This window comes from Zonotrichia albicollis, chromosome 1 (genome assembly GCF_047830755.1).
Source record: "Zonotrichia albicollis isolate bZonAlb1 chromosome 1, bZonAlb1.hap1, whole genome shotgun sequence".
NCBI lineage: Eukaryota > Metazoa > Chordata > Aves > Passeriformes > Passerellidae > Zonotrichia > Zonotrichia albicollis.
The window spans coordinates 37,673,308-37,694,964 of NC_133819.1; the positions used below are offsets into that span (position 1 = coordinate 37,673,308).

A 21,657-nucleotide genomic window follows, 5' to 3' on the forward strand; every position below is an offset into this window, starting at 1 on the left:
CTACCAAAAGCAGTATTGGGACACATGAGTTTGTGCTTTGGTCACACCAAGGTATTTAGGCCAAATGAGGAAGATTCCTTACCTCACCCAAGCAAAAAGTGTTACATCCCGATTCTATAAAATAGTAACAAGCTATTATAACTTCTTTCAGAATGACACAAAACTGCCAGCAGCTACATAGCTTAGAAAATAAGAGTTTTTTGCATGAAGAAATTATTTAACCTATAGGAGTTGGATGTTAAAGCAGAGAAAAGTGGAAATAACAGATCTCAGAAAATTTCACAGTCACTCTCTCAGGTGAGATAGTAGAATATGACAATTTTTAACAGGGGCCATCTCTTGATTATGATTTGAAAATAACACGTTTATTCCCAACTATGTATCAGATCTCAGCCACCAAAAATTGCTAGAAGCCTAGAAAAATAATGAGGCCATGCTTATTTATAACAACTGTCTAGCTCTGAGCTTTCAAATCAAACAGCTTCAGCCTTTGGAAAAGACTGCAAAAGCCCCCTACAAAGAGTGAAAACTTACTGCTTTTAACCAACAGCTCTGTGCAATGGAAGGAAACACCTGGCTTCTGATAAAGTTTTAGGCAACTGTGATTTCTCAAATCAGGAATTTTTTGAGATGCTAGCAGATAGGATGAGCTCTCTTACCTGAGAGGGACTGAGCGGTGTTGGAATTAAGGAAGGCATATCAGTCTTCTCAGAAAACTTTTATAAGCCAAATAGAATTTATACTTAAGATTTACTCGTACTGTCCTCAAAAAATTTCTATATTTGTTTCAGTCTTCTGCTTCTTTATTTTAACCTGATGATCCCATGCTGCAAATAATGGTGCTTCACTGAAATGCTGGGTAGGAAGAGAAGGACTCAGCCACCTTTGCTCTATCATTCTTTGTGCTTGTATGTAAAGCTCCGTGTCTCCATTTCTTTTCCTGCCCTTTGACTCCCTTTTACTCTGTAATTTCTAGAGTCAAAAAAAATCTGTTCTAGTCTTTACAAAGTATGCAGTAACATTGCCAAGGCCCTGTGTGAATCCATCTCCTTCACTTCCCAAGGGTGAGCTGGCTGGGTTGCTTTGACACATCTTGGCCATACAACAAGGGAACAAACTGCTGGAGAGAGAAGGAGCTGAGAGAGACACTTGGCCTTGGCTGGGACACCTTGACTTGGGGTCTACATTTATCCCTTGTGCAATGCCCAAGGTGCACTGTAGGTGTGTCTGGCATGCAGACACTTCTTCATCCTACATCTTCTTCATCCTGCCTGCCTTGCTGATCCTGGCTGGTGCCTGCCTCACCACTAAGACTGGCCTGGGTAAACCAGGACTCTCACCAGACTTAGTCCCTTTTATCAGACCTCCTGCACACCCTGCCCTGGTACCAGCCCCTTGTTGGGGGGCCCAGCCCGGCTGTCACCCTTGGCTCCCAGCACCCCTTGCCCTGGGGAGCAGCCCTCTTCTCCTGCCCTTGATAAAACAGAGTGGGTCCCTGGGGAGTTTTTGGACACCATAATTTTTGCTTAAAATTAAAAAAACAAAATAAAACAAAACACACATGTGTCCAAAATGCCACAAAAACCCCCCAAAAATAAACCCTAATTCAAAACTTTTACATTACTGTGCTTGGTGTAATAAAAACTTCATTGCAAAAAAATTCTTCACTTTTAAGACTGAAACTAAACTTACTAACAAGGATATTTATGTCTTTTTCACACTCATCTTGCATATGAATGACTCAGTTCCATCATTGTGCTCTACCATACCCTGGACTTCATGCTGGTTGTTCCCCACCCTGAACTAGAGAGTAACTTGCTTACACAGGATTAATTGATGACATACAGTATTTGCTTGACTTTTTTCATCAATTTCAGACTCACATAGCACAGATGTCTACCTCTCATTTTTTATCCAATATTTCCTTTGTGATCTGTGGGGAAAAGAAGCAGTTCCAGTGCACAAGTAATCTCATCCCATAGTAGACTTTTCATGGAGAGCAGCTCAAAATCTAGTGAAAGGTAGTGATAGAGGTATACACATTTACACTACTGTGTATAGTAATTAAAGGAATCAACTCACCTACCCGAGATTGGGGAACTGCTTTAGTGCCTAACAACTTTACCAAGGTCCTAGCACAAACCTAGGTCTCCAGAGAGTGCCAGATGAACTTGAATCACATATCTCAGATGGCCAATCTCTTCCTTTCTTTCGCATGAAAAATTGTGAAAACTTCCCAAGTTATGCTGGGATATAATGAGAATAACTTTAAGACTTGCCTTCTGCTATAAAATGAAATTCTTATTTTATTAGCACAGAGAACCTTGAGACACCAATACAGCAGAAATAAACAAGAAATGGCCAGGCTGTAAAATAGCCAATTTGTAAAATTGCCAAATTATTAACCATGCTCTGCATAGCTCTGAAATATAGATTTTCATTAACAGATGGTATAATCTATGAAGACTTTGAATTTAACTGTTCTCATACTTAAAATGTTCAAATTAAAAGATAAAACAGTGGGCTAAATAACTGTAAATCTACAAATGATGCCTTTTTTTTTTTTAATGAGAAACTCAGTCTAAATTGTATTTAACATTAATTAAGAAGTCAGAAATTAAAATTGGTTTGGCCTCAGTTGTAAGGAAAACAGAAGGCTTCCTTTTTTTAACCAAAACAGATTATGTTTTTGTGCTGCAGTCACACAAAGCTTTTAGTTCTGTAAAATATTTTGAACATGCTTCATTTGGAAGAATATTCTAAATCAACTAACAAAATATTGAACATATTGCTGAACATTGACTCACAGGTTTTGGTTTTTTGGCAAGGAGAGGTTTTTTGGTTGTTGTGGTTTTGTTTGGGTTTGTTTGGTTTTTTTTTGTTTTTTTTCTTGATTACAAAATATGGGATGGAGCAGAAAGTAAAAATGTATCTGCAGTGTACCACAGCATAACATTTATATTCAGTTCCTCTTTGAAAGGTGCAAATCTGTGACTTCTCGGCAGAGGAAGGTTTGAAAAAATAAAGACGTGCAGGTGTCAAGTGGCAATTTATTTACCTAATTATTAGCTAAAGCCTGAGTTGAATGCTAAGTGTTAAGAATCAGACATCACAGACTAGTGCAGTAACTTCAGTAAGATCTGTATTTTATTGTTGAGCTTTGGAACTCCACAGCTTGACTAAATGGCTTTTTACCCATCTAGCACAGCCATACAACCTGCAGGCACTCCTTCACTGAGGAACACAACTCACAGGATTCAGCAACCTCAGCAGAGTGTCTGAAATAAGTGAAGAGTGAAGAGGCCTTTTATTTTGGCTTCACCCCCTTTTTCTGTTGAAGGGACATGGTCGCAGGTATCTGTCTCCCTATGGCATGCCGTGCCATAAAGTCCCAAGGCACTTGTTGGCCAAAAGAAAAGATGAGCAAGTCTCTAAGCAGTTACCAAACTCTGCATATTTTCATGAATTCAGTGAACTAGAGACATACTTTTTGCTTTCAGAGCTGTTAAATATTTTCACTTGTCTGTCTGATTTTTTTACAGGCCGGAACTATGCTTAGCAACTGATTGTGACAGATGTGTTTTGACATGAGATTGTCTAGGAAAACTATTCTGAATCCTATTTCAGCAAGGATATGACAGACTCTTCCAGCAGACATGCAGTGTCCAAAAAGCTACCACCAAACATAGGTACTTACAAACAGATTTGGAACAATTTTCTTACTATATTTATGTGAATACATAGATTAAATAGACCCTGGGCAATATTCAGAAGTCTTTTTCATATTGCACGTCAACCCTCATATTTCATATATTTCTCTCCCCAACTTATCAAGTCGTGAGTAAAGTCAGTAACATATTTTGGAATGCACACTAAAGTATGCTCTGACAGAAAAGGGAACAGTCTTGCTGACTAGGGCCTTGTGCCCAGCTAGCTGCTGCCACAGTAAAGGTGGCACAGAACCTCATTCATAACTGAGACAAAGCCCACCTGAATCTTTGCCTGCTTGACATCTTTTCTGTGTTTTAACATTTACAAGTATCTTTAAACTTCCAGAGAATTTTCAATGGTGATTTTATAGACATCAATTCAAGTATTTATACTTGAAGACCTTCTTACCTTGAATAGGTTTCTTCTTTTACTGATGGTTACCACCATTTCCATCCCATCGTAGAAGGAGCAATTGGATCTCTTTCGTGCTCAGCCTTCCATCCTTATTCTAACCATTTAAATTTTATTATATTATTTTCTCATCCCTCATGTATTTTCCAAAAAGATTTAATTATACTTTATTATTAATCAATTAAGTTGTCAAAATACAAAGTTTTTATTCTGTATAATAGAGAATATACCTCAATTAAAATTTTTGATTTTATTTTTAACAGCTATGTCAAATTTGTAACCCATTGCCACAAATGGTAATACCTGTACATTGTGCTCTTCAGTTGTTTAGAGCTACTGCATTCTTAGAGCTAGTTGTTATTAGATTCTAAATGCATGATTGTGCCTTTCTTTCCTATTCAGTTACAGCTCCTTTCTATTATATCAGTTCCCAAGGTCATTCTATTCTTTCTGGAAAATGTTCCTTTCTCAATTGATGATAGTTCCTAATATGTGCTATCAAAGAATTTCAAGAGCACATTCTTTTTCTGTGTGTAAAATCACCAGTGAAGCCAGATGCAACTTAAAACTACCTTCTACTTTCTCTCCCCAGCCTAACAATTCTCCTTACACTGTAACCCATACAGACTTCATTTAGTTTCTTTCAAAATTATTTGAATTGCCATATTGCAAATTTAATATTTTTAAGGATCACAGTCTCAAATACCTAAGCAAATCTGGAATAATTAATCTACACTTACCTAATGAAGAAATTATTAAAATTTTGATAATTTTGTCTCACCTAATTTACCTCCGAGACAACTGAGGTATCTTCTTAGCTCACTGCCTTTTTCCACATGGTTGACAACCCTGACCTTTAAAAGGCCCTCAGGCAGTTATCAGGTGTTTTAGATAGTAAGGTATAATTGTCCCAGTCACCTCCCTCCACTTTTTTTTTAAGAGGAGATATTATATTGGCTATTTATGAGTCAAAACTACTATTACAAACTACCAGACCATGAAATTTTACTCTTGGACTTATAAAAACGTCATCTAAATTTATAGTGTTTTTGAAGAGCGAATGGATCAGGGCCAGTTTTTGTAAAAGTGTCAGTACTTGATGGTACTAGTGATAGTAAATTAGTACCCAGTAATTTAACTGTGCCTTGCATTCCTGAAAGAAGAACTTATGCTGGTTATCTGCAAGCACTAGGAAGAATATTTCATTACCCTGCTAAATAACTTGATCTCATGTTTGAAATTTTTCACTGCAGTATTGGAGATTGTCTATAGCTGGAAGAACATCGTTCAAAAATGAAAACAAACTTCTCCAGTTCTCAATAGCTGCAGAATATTTGGCATGCTTAAACTTGCTCTCACACTTTGGTTCAGAAAGAACCACCCTCCATTTAATTTCCAGAACAATTACCTTCTCTGGCACTTGCTGTTGGACTAAGTTGTTCTCCTGAAGGTTCTTTGACACATCATGTAATGTGTGTGCTCTTTAGTACTTTCACTTGGTCCTGGTAGGTTTTGAGGTTTTTTATCCAAATTTAAAGAGTTTAATGAATCAGTGCCATTGGTAGATGATTTGCATACTGCTGTGGATTATCTATCTATTGCATGAGATTGTGATCCATTGCAGCCTGTCTCAAAGAGCAGAACTGAAGAGTTTCTGTGCCACTATAAAATTCCTGACAGTCAGGTGGAGCACAGGTATCAATAAAACGTGAAAGGCTAATTTACTTTTTTTTCCCTGCTGCTTTTCACAGCTGTATAAGGAGGTGATAAAAGCTCTAGGGTTTATTCCAAGAATTCACTTGACATGAAAAATACTCCTGTGGAGAACAGAGAACCTTACACGGTTAGGGAGAAGGCTTAATTATAGCACAGCCAACAAAATTGGCTTCAGTGCTCACCATTTAAAGCAGCCAATACTGTAATGAGGGGCTTAATGCAGGACTCCAGCCACATGGTTCGATTATGCCACTGAAGGGGATAAAGGGGTACTGTATTATAACCCATATTACACAGATCATAAATGGATGTTTTCATTTTTCTTTTGCTCTTAAATTCTCGTTGCAGTGTCCCACGGTGCTGAGGGAGTCACAAAATGTGATTTAGCAGAAGGATTGGAGTGAAGTAAATCTGTGTGTATGCAGAGAGACAATGTGCAGCCATTTGTTGACTACATGGTGGCTTTAGTGTGGGTCATCGGATAAAGAGCTACAGCTGTTTCCATCTCCTTTCTAAAATTATAAAAACAGTAGAAGAAGAAAGAAACAGGCATTTTCTTTTTGACTGATGAGTAGATTTTAGCAAACTGGTACGACTTGAGCAACTGCAGGAAGAAAAAAAAAAGTGACCCAAGTGGAGGCTCATTACATTTTCATTTTTAATTCCTGGGTTCTCCTTCTGGGTACCAAAACTGACATGAATAGTTTTATTCCAATGCAAAAATCAGATTCAGGCAGCAGTTTGCCTGGCAATAATATCATGGCAAGTCTACATTGAAAATATATCTGAAGGAAAGATTACATTTTTGGGTGGGAGGGGGAGGGATCATCCCCCACACTGAAGCACTGGTTAAAAACTCTCAAATCAAAACTTTTTCAAATTTACATCTTCTGTGTTATAAATACATCAGAATGACCACATTAAGAACCTCTGCCTCTCCCCATCAAGCCACCAGGAAGTTTTGAGAGGGTTCAAACAGGCTACTACAAAGGCACAACTTTGCCTATGTTCTCTCATCTCCCACTCTGTTGTGCCCCAAACAAATCTCTGCACTTGACAGATTGTGTTCTGAACTGACAGTTTTCACCTGATACATGTCTCAATGAGAACAGTTCCCATAGTAAATGCCAGCCACGAGCCACAAGCAGAGAAAGGGCTAACATTGTTAACAAACGCTGCAGGCATTTGTAGTGAGAAAATGGTTTGTAGGTTTTATCCCTTTTTATATTGCTTTTGCACTCAGAAATACATAGATGTTTTCACTGAACATAAGAAATAACATTAAAATTTGATTAAACTTTGAAGGATCCCAAAAGATGAATATTTCAGGAAAGTATTAAAGGATAAAGAGATGTCTGTGTCATAAAACTCTAGATTAGGTAAAGAGCACTGTAGTATAGATGTTCTCTCTTCACAATATTTTACCATTACTGTGGCTTTGCTGCTTTAAATTCTTTATTCAATTTATTGACTCTGATCAAATGGCCCAACAGGGGCCTTGATGATTATGTACTTCTTAAATGTATATTTAATTATATGGATTCTGTTAATTCATATGAGAGACAAGACAACCAATAAAGAAACACTGAAGAAAAATCAAATTGTAATAAAAACACATAAAAAGTATGGACATCCTTTCTGGAGACCCAGGTATTGACAAAATGCAGTGATATCTTGGCTGGTATGAACACACCTGAAGACATGGAGTCCTAAGGAAAATTATTGTGTCCTTCAATTGTGTGTCCAATATGAATATTATTAACTATGCTTGTTTCTAGTCATGGGTGTCAAACCCTTGATTTCCGCTGTGAACAGGAAAAATGTCAGAGTATTGACAGTGTGCCTAGCATAAAGACCATTGCTACAGTTTCACCATGGCATCTAATCCAAAGAATGTCTTCTGAGTTCTTTCTCATCAAACTTAAAGTTAAGATCTCACAGTCTTCAAGGTCCCTACGTTTTTATCCAGCAACTCTTCAATGTCTCAGCTTGTTCATACCTCAGAAGTCCAATTTGAGAACATAGCACAAGGAAAAAGGGTCAAATTAATCCACAAATTTCTTTACATTGACTCTTTCAATACTTCTTATTTTACCACCCAAGCATCATCCCAGCATGAAGCTGACCACATGAACCAGGCAGCCACTAATAATGTTTCACACTCAGCCAAGTTCCTTTATCAAAGTATCAATACAGAATCAGAGTTGAATGACACCTAATTGCAGTACACAGCATGACTGCAAAAGGCCTCATCCACTAAAATCAAAAAATTGCCTCTATTGAAATAAAAGATTTTTGCAACTGCTATCAGGAGTCCCAAAGTTAAGAGCATTATGTTTTTCATACCATTGTTAATTTTGGTCTGGAGCACAGACTCTTTCAGCTGCTGACATTTCAGGTCAGGCTACGCAATAATCATCTTCCAGATAGTCACATTTACTCCAAAATGGTCCTGAATTTTAATAAACTTGTAGAAGTGAGAGGCCATAAAACTCTGGTCCTTGGCTAAACCCTTCACTGTGAGACTGAGATTTAAACTAGTTTAAGATAGGATTGATCAGTGTTACTGTTTCTTTTAGTCATGTATGGAATTCCAGCACAGAAGCTTCTGTATGATTCAATGGCACTAAAGGAATGGCACTTAGAGATAAACAATGAGAACAGGAGAAGACATGATGTCAAAAAAATTCTTAACATTTTACATAGTATAGGCTCACGTTTTCACATGCATCTTGATAAACAGGAAGCCCATTCTTATTTTCTTGAGAGCTTTGGGAGCTTACAGTCTTGAAGTTTGAACTGTGCTGAAGCCAGTTTTAGAAATGAAAATTCAGACATATGTTAGTAAAAAGACCAGACTTATTTTTGTGAGTTAACCCCAAAACCAGGACACATACAGCAGTCCAGGTTCTGATTTCACATGTCTACAGAACGATTTGTGCAATCACATATTTCGAATGTCTGTGCTTCATATCTACCCAAAATAATGTTATAGTTGTGAAAACCTTTTTAGATCTTGCTCCTCAGTGTTGGTCTAATGTTCATAAAATGACATAATGTTTATAAATTTATTTTTGCAAAAAAAAAAAAAAAAATCAAGTTAGAAATTCCCCAGGTTACTTTGAAGATACTCTAAAAACTATGTGTTTATGGGAAGTAAAATGAAGAAACAAGGCCTTCTAAGCATAATTTCACATTTCAGGGAATATGGGGTCAAAATGCTACTGTATCTTTGGCAATTAAATAAAAGTGACTGAAGGCAGGTCCATTCAGTTATGGTATTCCTGATGTAAATGGAAGATAATGAAGTGAGACATTAAATGTACCAACAGCATCCTTGCATTGATTTGACATCTAGAAAGCCTTTTAAACTTTTAAAATGTAGAGCCAATTGTAATATTTCAGTACTAAAATGACAGATGTAATTCTTCTAGTTATATTAACTTTATTTAGCTATTTTTAATTTTATATAATTTTATATAATTTATCTTAAAATAAAGATGTATACTTTTCAAATACAATATTTCTTGACATGGTCAGTCCTTATTTTTTTCATTTTAGATCATCATATTTATACCATTTGCTTACTGACTTTTCACATCAGCTTTTACAGCAGTTTTCAAGAAGGTAACTAAATTTATGGTTCAGAGCAATGATGATCCCTCAGAACAAAGGTTTGAAGCCATAGGTAGTTGGAAAAATGCAAATAACATAAAAATATAAATATATATAGATATATACCTCCCACAAAAATACCATCTCTTTGGGTCAGAACAGAATAGTTATTCTTTAACACTTTGAATAGAACTTAAGAAAACATCCCTGAACCTGATTGTTTTTCTGAGTTCATTACCCAGCCACTTCCCCACAGGCTGATTTCACATTCTTATTCCAGTGAGTGACTCTGTCTTCAATGAAATTATCTGCTTCCTTGTGCTTTAGGCTTCCTCTTGGCCCTGGAGTGCTATGGTAATATGAAATATGATGGCATTTTTTTCTTAAATAGTGCTCTCCACACTGGATGTATTGACAAGTAGGTGTAAAGTGTCTTCTGTTTGCTGCCTCCTCTGTCATCTACTGTGGACATACCCTTGACCAGAAGTTCTCTTTCCCCCATTAGATAGCTGTGCCAGTATTTTTTTTTGACATATATATATATATATATATATATATATATATATATATATATATATATAAATCAGAGAACAGTTGTACTGATGTCCTGGACACATTGGCTTGTTACTGACCGAGAGGGGTGTGGAGCAGCAAGGCACAGAAAATCCACTATACATTCTAACATTTAGGCTTTATCCTTTATTAGGTAGTGAGTAAGAGACAAAAAGAACTGAGTTTGTTGTTTACAGCTGAACTTTAAAAGAGACTTGTGTGAACAAAAACTTGTTCCATAGAGCACTGTGACAAAAGAGGTCCAAGAAAACTGAAGGTGTCATTGCAAATTAGCTGATGTAAGTAGTTAGAATGACACTCTTATTCTAGCAAAATTTTTATGAACTTTGCTCTTAGTACTGTGCCTCCATACATGCCACAGGCCACGTTTTGGCAAGGATCAGCCTGTTGATTTTGATGGCATCACAACAACATGGCAGGATGTACAGCAGGTGTCCATGCACCAGAAGGCCGTGCATAAGAGCCTTCACGATATTTGTCTATCTCCCATTTTCCCATCTGCCTGCTTCCTCATGGGGAAAAACTAGCCTGCCCAGACCTTCTACCTTCCCAAAACGTGAGTACTTCTCTGCTCCTTTAGCAAGAACTTACTTACACAGGCTCTTACAAAAGGCTCTGGAAACAAGTGGTGGTTCATGGAGCACAGCTTGAAAGCTGCTGCCCTTTTCAAGGAGGAATCTGAACGCAGCTGGCAATGGCACTACAGCTTCTGCAAACAGATGGAAGGTTGAAAGCAGGCTTAAAAGACCAAGTACACTGAATCTTACTATCTCATGTACCCAAATAGAATGAAAAATTTTCTAAATTGAATGAGAGGAGCAAGTTTTGAAGGCTGGCTTATTTACTGCCTCTTTACTGGGAGCTGTAGAGTAGAGAGCCCTTTTAAATGTCAGCCCCTAGTTATTTGGATGTCTAAACTTGGCTTCAGGAACTTACTCATACTGTTGTTTTGAAAGTTAGGCCAAAGCAATCCAGCTGGTAATTAGCCCTGGAATCACCATCATGTATTTTTCATGGCTACATAGGTGTGAATTGAATATAAACAAAAGCTCATTTCATTTCAAGGCACAAACGTTTGCAAATAAACTGGATGAAATACAAATACATAATACAGAACTTATTTTAATACTTCTAGATAAATAAATGCATCTCTTTGGAATTCTTCGGACACAGATATCCATGGAACCTCTTCTTTCTCTCTCTTTATATATTTTTTATAAAATCTAAATGCGGAGAGGTTTAAAAAAATGGCAAATACAAATGTATATGGAAGGCTCACTGATGAACTGCAAGTCAAAAGTGCTGTATATTCCCATCCTCTATATCTCCCACCTGTCTGCACTAACCACAGGCAGCATTATATAGCAACCACATGGTCAATATTTTGCATTACTGCCTTTTAATGAAATCTTTCAAATAATTTCCCCATCTAAACTTAAATTATGCTTTTAAATTTTATTCTGCCTAAATGTATGGTAGGCATTTCACTTAGCTACACTTCAGAGTGGTTGCATGTGACTCAGCAGCACACTCCATAATATTAATAGATACTTTTCAGCTCCCTATGGGAAAAAAGCAGGCAGCAAGGATTATTTTTTTCTTTGTTGTTTGTTACTTACCACTTAATGACCCACATGTGAAATCAATGGTTATATAATTATTTTATATAGTAGATTTTCTGTTTATAAGTTATTTTTCTTACTCTAACATATATACAATATATCTATATATACCCCTGATAAATCTTACTTTAAAGGGACACAGTCAACCCCTTTAAGCCTCACAGTAAATACATAAGGCTTTAAGCTGTCCATACATCACGGTCAGCTACAGAATTCAAGGGTCCCTTGAGATCCTAAAAGTTGTATTTGTTCCAAACCCATGATGTGCAGTTATCTCGTAATATGTATCTCATGTGTCACTGTTTACATTTTATAGGTATATTAAGACATTTTATATCACATCAGTAGGAAATAAAACAAGGGAATAAGTCTATTGCTAAGACTAAACCTATTGCAAAAAATATTACCTGTATCTACAGACACTCCCACTGGTGTGATATAAAATGAATATGTGCCATTCTTGGGATGAAATTCTGGCTACACTGCAGTCAGAAGGAACTTTAAACTGACTTAAATGAGACCAGGATTTCTCTCCTGTTTTTCATTTGTCAGTTATGACTCTCTGTAACTGATTTGTGTCTTCCCTCTGCTCAACACTGAAGTGTCAGGCCTGTTTCATGATAAGATCATATTTTTGGTTTTCCACTGTCATGTCCTAAACATTGATCTATCATGTATGTATTACACTTTTTGAATAAACACAGAGTGTACACATACATTCTCAGTTAAATAAACATTTGACCCATTCTGTGTACAGCATCTGAATTATTTTTCCTCCACTAGATCCTCTTTATCACTTTCTTTGCCCTAACCTAGATAATTTTCATTCTTATGTGAGTGAGGAAAACTTTTCTCACCAGGAACAGCTCCACATTATTGTAATAATTTTTGACTACTTACCAAAGTGACATAATTTTGTTCATTTTATCTTTTGCAACTCAGTTAGAAACCTAGTGGCATAGATAGAGACACAATACTACTGTTTTACAAGACATCTATTGTATCTACTTTTGTTCAGATAAATACCCAGTAACTGCTGATTTGGCAGGAGGATTGGTAAGGGTACTACTATTCACAGTGTTTCTTTTTTTTTCCTTCTTCTTTAATCTACAGAATAAAGTATTTTATATACATTGGAACCAGTTAATGCCCTTTAGACAAATTTGTAAGTTGTTTCATAAAGCAGGAAAGACATTGCAGGGAAATATGTGCCAAAATGCACAGTCAAAAGGCTTTGTAAGTTTTATATGTCACTACAAGTCAATGCTGGAGATCAGTTCTAAAACGATCAATGCTCAAGAGAAATATTCTTATCTGGAGAAAATACCACCCATTCCCCCTTTCAGAATTTGTTCAGTTCTCTATCAAAAGTTCTGGCTCTTCATATATACTTTAAACTATAAATAAACACTGCATAGTTCAATGTCCTTGATTTTCATTTTTTTTTTGTTTGTTTTGATTTGAAAAATTATTGCAGTACAATTAATTCCTGTTTGGAGTTCAGTAAGGAGCAAACAGCACGGGAGTGTGGGTGGTCCGTATAGGCCCAGGAGCTGGTCGTAGGAGCGCTGGAGGAAGTGCTGAAGTCTGGAAAAGGGTGGCTGCTGGGGCTGTGCGGAGACTGAAGGGGGAATTCACAGCCACAGCAGCAGCTGCTGCTGCAGCTGCCAGTGGATTTGGTAAGATTCGTGGGGCCATCGGCTTTGAAGGTTCCTTTGAAAATACTAATTTTACCTGTGGGGAAGAGGAGAAGACAAACAAACAGAGACACATAAGTTTTTCATATTAGCTACATGAGAGGGAGCTTGATTTAAGATTATATGTGCAGAATCAAGCAAGAGAGACCTCAAGGTGGCTACTGACTCCATGAGCTGTTGGCACCTTGTAACAGGTGATACAACCTCCTCAATAGACAAAGTACAAGGATTTGGTTGGGGAAAAGGAGTTCCAGCATTCACACCTAATTGCTGACACTCGCAATTTAATATGAGATTAGAAATCAAAGCAAATCTAAAATGAGACTAGGGAATCTGCACCAAAGTAAAGCTGCATATACCCTGTAACAATTAAACAAGGAAAAATCAGATATCCTGCAACAACTAAACAAGGAAAAATCAGATATCAAGTAATAGATCTACATCTGGACACCTTAATGTAGAGACATTAAGAGCAGAATGGAAACATATCTTATTCCCCGATCTTACAAGATACTTTTGTTTTAATCATTAGGATGAGAGTTCTACTTAAAATTAAGATCTCCATAGAGCTCCTCTTCATTTACTCCTGTTTATAATAACAATCAAATAAACCAATCTTATATTTCATGAGTTATGAATATCTCATGTTTCACATGTTTAAATGGGTGCTGTCCCATATAATTCTGCTGCATATTCAACTGTTTTCCACTAAGATCAGGTTCATTTTTACAAGGATTGTGAAAACCTGGCAGAAATTTTAAAGTAGCATTCTGCCAAACTATAATATTTCTGTGCCTATCACTGAGGTTTCTTCTTAAAAAACATTTAAAATCATAACATGATTTTCTTGGGGATTACCAAATACAAATCAAACCCCCCCTCATTTAGTTTCCTAAAAAAAGGGAAAAACCCCAAACCATTAAGTTTCTCCAAGACGGAAAATAGTCACAAGAGTTTCAGTAATATTTAAGAAAATTTACATTTGGGATGCATACAAATGACCATCAGAGTAATCTCTATAGATTTCTGCAGTTTTCAGTGGAATTTCAAGTTTTTAATGAGATGCCAGGAGCCTAAATACCTTTGCAGTCCTGCTTTTATAACTTTGAGATAAGATTAGAACCTCATTTACTGACAAAGAAAAGTTCCCATTGTCTCTGATGGACTTTTGGTGGGTCTGTGTCCTAACAAGACCTGAGGCCTCTTGCAAAGGGCATAAACTTGAATACATGGTATTGAATATACAGAATATATGTACCATGCTGTGGTAAATCTCAGTGTAAGTATGGACACTTTTTACTTACAAGGAAACACAACTTCTCATTCTTGACTTAAAAGGGATTTTCAAGTAATTAACTTGAATAATATCACTTTGACATTTTCAACTCAACAGAACCCTAGTGAGTGAATCACCAGAAATTAAGGGCAGGAGTATTTTAGCATGAACCATAATTGAGTTTCATTATTACACTACCACCATATTCCAAAAGGTCTGTTGGTTCTTTACTGGCCAGATGGATAGTTTTTTATTTCTCCCAACATCTATCGGCAGAACTGCTGGCTTCCAGGCCCTTTAAAGCTCTGGGAGAAATGTTCAGATCAAACCAAATTCTTTAATTCTCTAAACAAAGGATATAATAGATGTTAGATATAAAATTCCTTATGGTGCCTATTAAAAACAAGGATCTGATCTTTTCCTTGATCAGAGTTATGCTTACTGATCCAAGCTGTCCTCTTTCTTTGCTGAACATATGAATTCTTCTTTCCTTCTCACATTTTTCAATAAATACCTTTTACAGCCTTATTTAGAACAGAAAAAAAATCCCCAATCCAAAAACTAACAAACAAACAAACAAAACCATAAAACAAAATGAAAAAAGACCCACCCAACCCCCCCCCCCGCCAAAACCACCACCAACAACAACAAAATAGCCAACCCCATAACAATCCTGAGGAAAATAATAAAAAAGAGAAAATATGTAACCCTGAGTACTTTCTACTCTTTTGTCTAGAGTTCCCAGCGAAGGGGATGTTTGTTGTAAAGTCTGGACTATTAAATGCTTGATAACCTTTTTTTCTCCAGTGTAGTATTTTATACATCACTACAAGACTTCTTAAACTCTGAAATATCAGTGTGGGAATTTATAAATTTTCTGTCTCTGAAGCATGTAAATCTAGAACAGACTGAGAAGTACAAATGATATTGAAAACATGGTAAAAGCAGGTTTTTGGTCTAACAAAGCCATGAAAATATAGCATGTTCATTTTTAAATTTCTGTAGACAAATTTGGCAATGTCCATACATTTTGTGTAATGAAGAACAAAGATCTCACATGACTGTTTCTATTAAAAGACTAAGGCTTTCTTGCCATTCTTGGAGGAATCAGGTACTTCTGATTAAATTCCGAGATTACTTCTAGTTAAATAGCTTTTCAGTTAATTTGTCAACGTGATTCTGATTTCAAGGTAGCTGCAAAACAAGTAACACTTAACATATGCAGTACCTTGCACGTTCATTTCTAACTTCTAATTTACTCACAGGTCAGCATTAGGAGTAAAGTAACTGGTATTTGGAATGGTAACAATGAAACAATCGAATTGTTTCATTTCCAATGAAGTAAACTAAGAGACAAATAACTTGAAATATTAGTGGGGAGCATCCTGGTTTCACCTAGGGAGAAGGAATAAAGGAAAAGTAAAGAAAGAGCATTAAATTAAAGGTGAAATTAGTTGGCTTGTTGCTGTGTTATTCTGCACTTCAAGTAACAACAGTTCCTGCAGTTTTTATATTCAAAGCCAAAAAGAATAAATGGAGAACTGGTCTATCCTTTCTTACAGAATCCGCAATTCTACTACATATATCGGTTCATTTCTTGCTAGTTTTTTCTCTTCTTCTTAAATCCCCTTTGCCTTTTTGATGCCCTCTAGCCTGACCTGTATATTGTGAGCAATTGGGATTGAGGGAGAGGGAAAAGGACACCCTGCTGTTATTTGTCTTGAACCTTGGCTGGAGTTCTCAGAAATCACTATTATATAAATTGGTAGAGAGCTGTGCACAACTGCAACAACAATGTAATAGTTGTTTTCATCTCCTGAAAAATAATTTCCTAAAGGAATAACATTCCTGTCAGAAAGGCTTTCCTGATTCCAAATCCTACTTACCCCATTACATATTTTCTATTCCTTTCAATTCAGTTTGTATTGAAGACCTTGATCTTTCTAGTGGATTACTGAGAAACCCTATGGGGCTATTTCCCTATCAGTGGATCCACCAGAATGGTGCACTGCTTTATTCTACAACTGAATCCTGCATGAATATGCCACTCATGAGTGCTGCCCCAACAAGGACACAGTTTCTGCTGCCATGAGCTTTAACTCAATGTAAAAAGAAATGGGTTTTCACAGAAAAAACAAAAAAAAGCTCCATATTGTGCCTGCATCAGAGAAGATGGTCAAGGCATAAGGGGCTAATCTCTATGAGGACAATGGATCAACATTCTCCCTCTGCCAGAAGCATTTATAAAACCCTACAAAGCAGCAGATATAACATTCACAGAATTCACAGAATCCCTGGGTTGGAAGAGACCTTCAAGATCATTGAGTCCAACCCATGCCCCAGCTCCTCAACTGAAGCACGGCATCAAGTGACACATCCAGTCTTTTTTTAAACACATCCAGGGATGGTGACTGTACTACCTCCCTGGGGAGGCCATTCCAGTACTTTATGACTCTTTCTGTGAAAAACTTTCTCCTAATATCCAACCTATATTTTCCTTTAGACAGCTTGAGATTGTGTCCTTGTTCTGCCGCTTGCTGCCTGGTGAAAGAGACCAACCTCACCTGACTACAGCCACCTTTCAGGAATTTGTAAAGAGTGATAATGCCACCCCTGAGTCTCCTTTTCTCCAAGCTAAACACCCTCAGCTCCCTCAGTCATTCCTCACAGGGTTTGTGTTCCAGGCCCCTTACCAGCCTCATTTCCCTCCTTTGGATGTGCTCAAGCTCTCAAGGTTCTTCCCAAACTGAGGACCCAGAACTGGACACAGCACTCAAGGTGTGGCCTCACCAGTGCCGAGTACAGGGGAGAATGACCCCCCTGCTCCTGCTGGCCATGCTATTCCTGACACAGGCCAGGATGCCATTGGCCTTCTTGGCCACCAGGGCACAGTGCTGGACACTGTCCAGCCACACCATTCCCAGCCTATAGTGCTGCAGGGGTTTATTATGGCCAAACTGCAGGACTCATTCAAGCAGTTTAACTGATGGAGAAGAAAAAAGACAGATGTGCACTATGCCACCCACAATATAAGCTGCTTCTTAACTAATGGCAGCATCTTAAAAGGTTTTCTTATTAAAAAAGAAATAAATCTGCTTTTGGAGCTAGTAAGAATTGTATTTCAGACAGTTTATCTTGGCAGTTAGAAATGTGACCAGAACTATTCTGAAACAGTCGAATGAAAGAAGAGGCAGGTTTTTTTAATTGCTTCACTTGTTATCTCAACAATTCTCTAAATAAGGATAGAATGAATGGTTTATATTTTATAGAGATTTTATTTAGTTATTTCATCACTATTGTTCTTGGTGAAAACTGGAAATATCCAGTTTGACATCTGGAGGTCTTTTCTGTCTCTTGCTCTCTAGTGACCTTTGCAACAAGCTTATTTTCTGAGTTTATTCAGAGTAGCTACAAAAGCAAGGCTGTAGTAAACACACTTTAAAGTATATTAAAAAATCCCTTGTGGGCTTCCAGTGGCTCCTTGATGTACTTGATACTCCAATGGCTTACTCTATCACTCTACTTCTAAGCATTTTCCCACTTATGTTTTCTAAAAATCCTACTCATCATGATTAAAATAAAAGTCAAATGAAAAAAGGTGATTGGCTTACCCCTAGCGGATGTGTTCCCTTTTGGAGTTTGTTGTAAGGGCTGTATTTAGGTTTGGGTGGCTTCCCAGCAGCTCTGTCTTTGTGCCTTCTACTGCTTATGTGCTGTTAAAATATATTAGGGAGGGAAGGGGAGGAAAGACAACAAAGGGTCGTAGTTGATAGTTACACAAAAGATCACTTCAGATTCTGCTTTACACAAGATTAATGCTCCAGTAAGAAAGGCTTTTGCTCTACAGCAGCATCACTTTGGTTAATTCAATAATGAAAACGAATAGGCTCTTTTGAAGTTTGAAGGATCCTTTGTGCACCAAATATTGGGGCTGTAATTTCCATCGGTCCTAAATTCAACTCTGCTTTCACTACAGTTAAATATTTTCCCACCTTTTCTAACTTCAATAGGACTTGAGTCAGGTTAAAGCCTTTGAAAAACTCTTCCCTAACTCTATAAATCACTTTTCAAATCCAATCCACTGATGATAGAAAGTTTTTGAGGAATATTAGGTAGTAAAGCATCCCCTATTTGGGGAAGAATATAAGGTCAGAAAATTGTTCAAATCCCTAAGCTGTCTGGAGATCCTTCTGAGATAGTTACATATCAAACTAAGAGAGTGTGAAAAAAAATGCACAAAATCCATTATCTTCTTCATAAGTTCTGTGAGATTTTTAAAGTATCTTTCTACACAGATTTTCTTGCAGTATTAGAAGTAAGGGACATTTTTTCAGAATTCTTTTTTTACTTTGATTTTCATTTTCAAGAGAATTATCACAATAAAAATATATAGAACTGGACTTTTTGCTCTGAGACCAGAAGAATGGGTATTGCTATTGTCCATTATTGAATTAATCTTCATTCTTGTAAAGTTTCTTTACAAGTACTTAATTACAATAGGCATATGGAATTAACCTAAGTGTTTTTCTGAAAGCTTTGATTATCTAAAGAATGACTGAACATAACTTAGAGTAATTGCAATTTAGAGGTCATGCTTCTCAGTTAGAGTGAAACATTGATAAAATATTAGAAATTCTCTCCATCTTACATTTCTAAGTGGGTTACTTAGCATTCTGTGAAAGTACTGCCTGCATCCACCTTCACATCTTTGTCAAGGCAAATATCATGCACTACATGAAATGGCAGATTTTATTAGCTCAGGACAATTCTAGCAGTCTAAACACAGTTGTAACGTGTTACACTTTCTATAACTCTTTACCAAAGGTGCATAATTGAGAGCTTTTGAAAAGACATATTCCATGCAAGGGAAAATCATAATCAAAACAAAACATACATCATGGCAGCCAAGTACAATGAACAAAACTGTGATTTCCATTTGGACACAAATTATTCTATTGACATGTTCTGTGTTGGTACTTTACCACCATGAAAACAAAGAACAGCCAAAGATTCTCACTCCACAAGCTGGCTGAGTACCTGTTTCAGTTGTGTCTCAGAGTTTACGTGTACATCACATATTTCACAGTGAAATGTTTTGTTCTGAAGGCCTGTGTTTCCTTTATTCACAGGTCCTTTGCCTTTTACGCCTGCCCGGGGAAAGGCTTTTATGGTTCCACTTCCATTCCGAGCTTCCAGCATAGTTTTGTGCTTAGTCCCTGGAGACAACAGAAATGGGAAACAGAAACAACTTTGGCAATTGGGTTGCATTCATTGTTTTATTTTCCTTTTCAAATAAAATCATATGAGCCTCAGCTTGGTGCCATCTGCTCTCCATGGAATAGGGCTGTCTTGGTCTGTATCAGAGTCATACTAATGTAACAGTATTTCACACCTGGTATTTATTTACTAAATTACATACCTATAGGTAATGCACTGGAACAAAGCAGCCAGACCAGAAAGTAGCAGCACAATCAGGTACCCTGATGTGAAGTTAAATGTGTGTGACTTTTCTCATTAACACCTGCTGCTAATAAGACCTGAATTGTAGTTGCAAAAGAAAAGTAATTTAGCTATTAAAGATGTAGTTGGCTTTGATTTGTAGTCCTCCTGAATAGATTGATAAACAGTATGTCTAGGTAGCTTACAATTAAATCTGTAATTAACTTATTACTCTTCAAACCAGAAAGGTGCAGAGGTTCCTGGAAGCAATCTATGGATCATTAATGTCTTGGACAGAAACCAAAACATGTGAGAAGCATGTATGAGAGAAAAATACAATTCCCTTTTTTTTTTTTTTAATAGTAAATAAAGGTTGCATAGAGAACACTAGTGTTCTGTTGCTGCACCTTTATTCAGACTGAACAGTTTCTTACACTGTTGACTCCCACACAGGTAGCCTGTGATGATAATGGACTGACTACTGCATACAGAACCACCACTCCAGTGCTAATTGCTGTATGCATCCACAGACTTGCAAAAAAAAAAAAAAAGGCATGTGTGTGAGCACACACACAGTTTATCAGCACAGGCAGCAGAAACTTGGAAGGTTGTATTTAAATATTCAGAATAGTGTTTTGGCGCTCAGCCTGATCAGAATATTTAGCATTTATATGAAGTTAAATACTTTAAAAGGATACAGCTTGAAGTTGAACTTTCACCAGTTGAAGATCTGGCATATAGTAAACAGCATTCAAAACTGATGGAATTTTGTTTCTCATGAATGCCAAGAAGTCATAATTTCCATTCTAATTTCTGTATATATGCCAAAGCTATTTCTTTTTAAAGTGCATCATAAAACTTTTGATCATTTTGCTCTAGGCATTTTATCACTGTCTCTAAATTTCAAACCAAAGGTTCTCTTTCTGTCTCTGAACTCTACTTACCCTTGATAAGAGGCAGCCCCTGACATCCAAGATCAGGAACTTTCTGTAAGATGGCTATAAGTGGTCACTGCCATCATATCAAATCCCTAGATCTTTAAACCCCACCCACCACTGACCCAATCAATAACTTGCTTAAATTAGTGACTGTGAATGGTGGCTGTTCACTACCAGAACTTACTGATGCTTCTAGCTCTAATGACAAGAAAAAGTTAAAAAACTAAGAAAGATGGAGGAAAGCAATTATGCATTCAACCATCATGAAGCAGCTGCTATCAGTTGATGAAAACAAAGGGAAAATATACATAATTTTAAGAAGTAATTTATTAACAGACAATATGGAGCTAAGAACTCTTACTCCTATCATTGAACTCTGCCTGACTGATGCTCCCTCTTTCAGCCTTAATTTGTTAAATTTCAAACAAAGCTGATGGCATTCATTCTCAGTTTGCTAGTTGGCACAAGCAAAACTATGCAAAGTCTGAACACCAAAGGTAATGAAGTAGAGCTGTCATTCAGCTCAATAAGGTTTTGAAGCTGCAAAGGCTAAAGTGTAAGAAAATCTGCAACTTGCAATAAATTCCTTTCTTCCTCTTTTTTGAAAGCCTCTTTGCCTGTCATTTTTATACTTTAATAGTTAATGAATTCCATGTAAT

General features: G+C 36.9%; 1 protein-coding gene across 6 annotated transcripts in view; it reads right to left on the bottom strand.

Annotated features, from left to right (window-relative positions):
• Positions 1-9,998: 9,998 nt before the first annotated feature.
• ZNF385D (zinc finger protein 385D) overlaps positions 9,999-21,657 on the bottom strand; it is a 413,388-nt gene continuing 401,729 nt past the window's right edge. For all 6 annotated transcript variants that reach the window (XM_014273930.3, XM_014273923.3, XM_014273932.3 and 3 more), the window contains 3 exons: positions 19,659-19,837; positions 18,233-18,334; positions 9,999-13,382 (listed from right to left, as the gene is read on the bottom strand). In XM_014273930.3, coding sequence (XP_014129405.2) covers positions 13,149-13,382; positions 18,233-18,334; positions 19,659-19,837 — 515 coding nt within the window. In that variant the 3' untranslated portion in view covers positions 9,999-13,148. The remainder of the gene's footprint in view (positions 13,383-18,232; positions 18,335-19,658; positions 19,838-21,657) is intronic.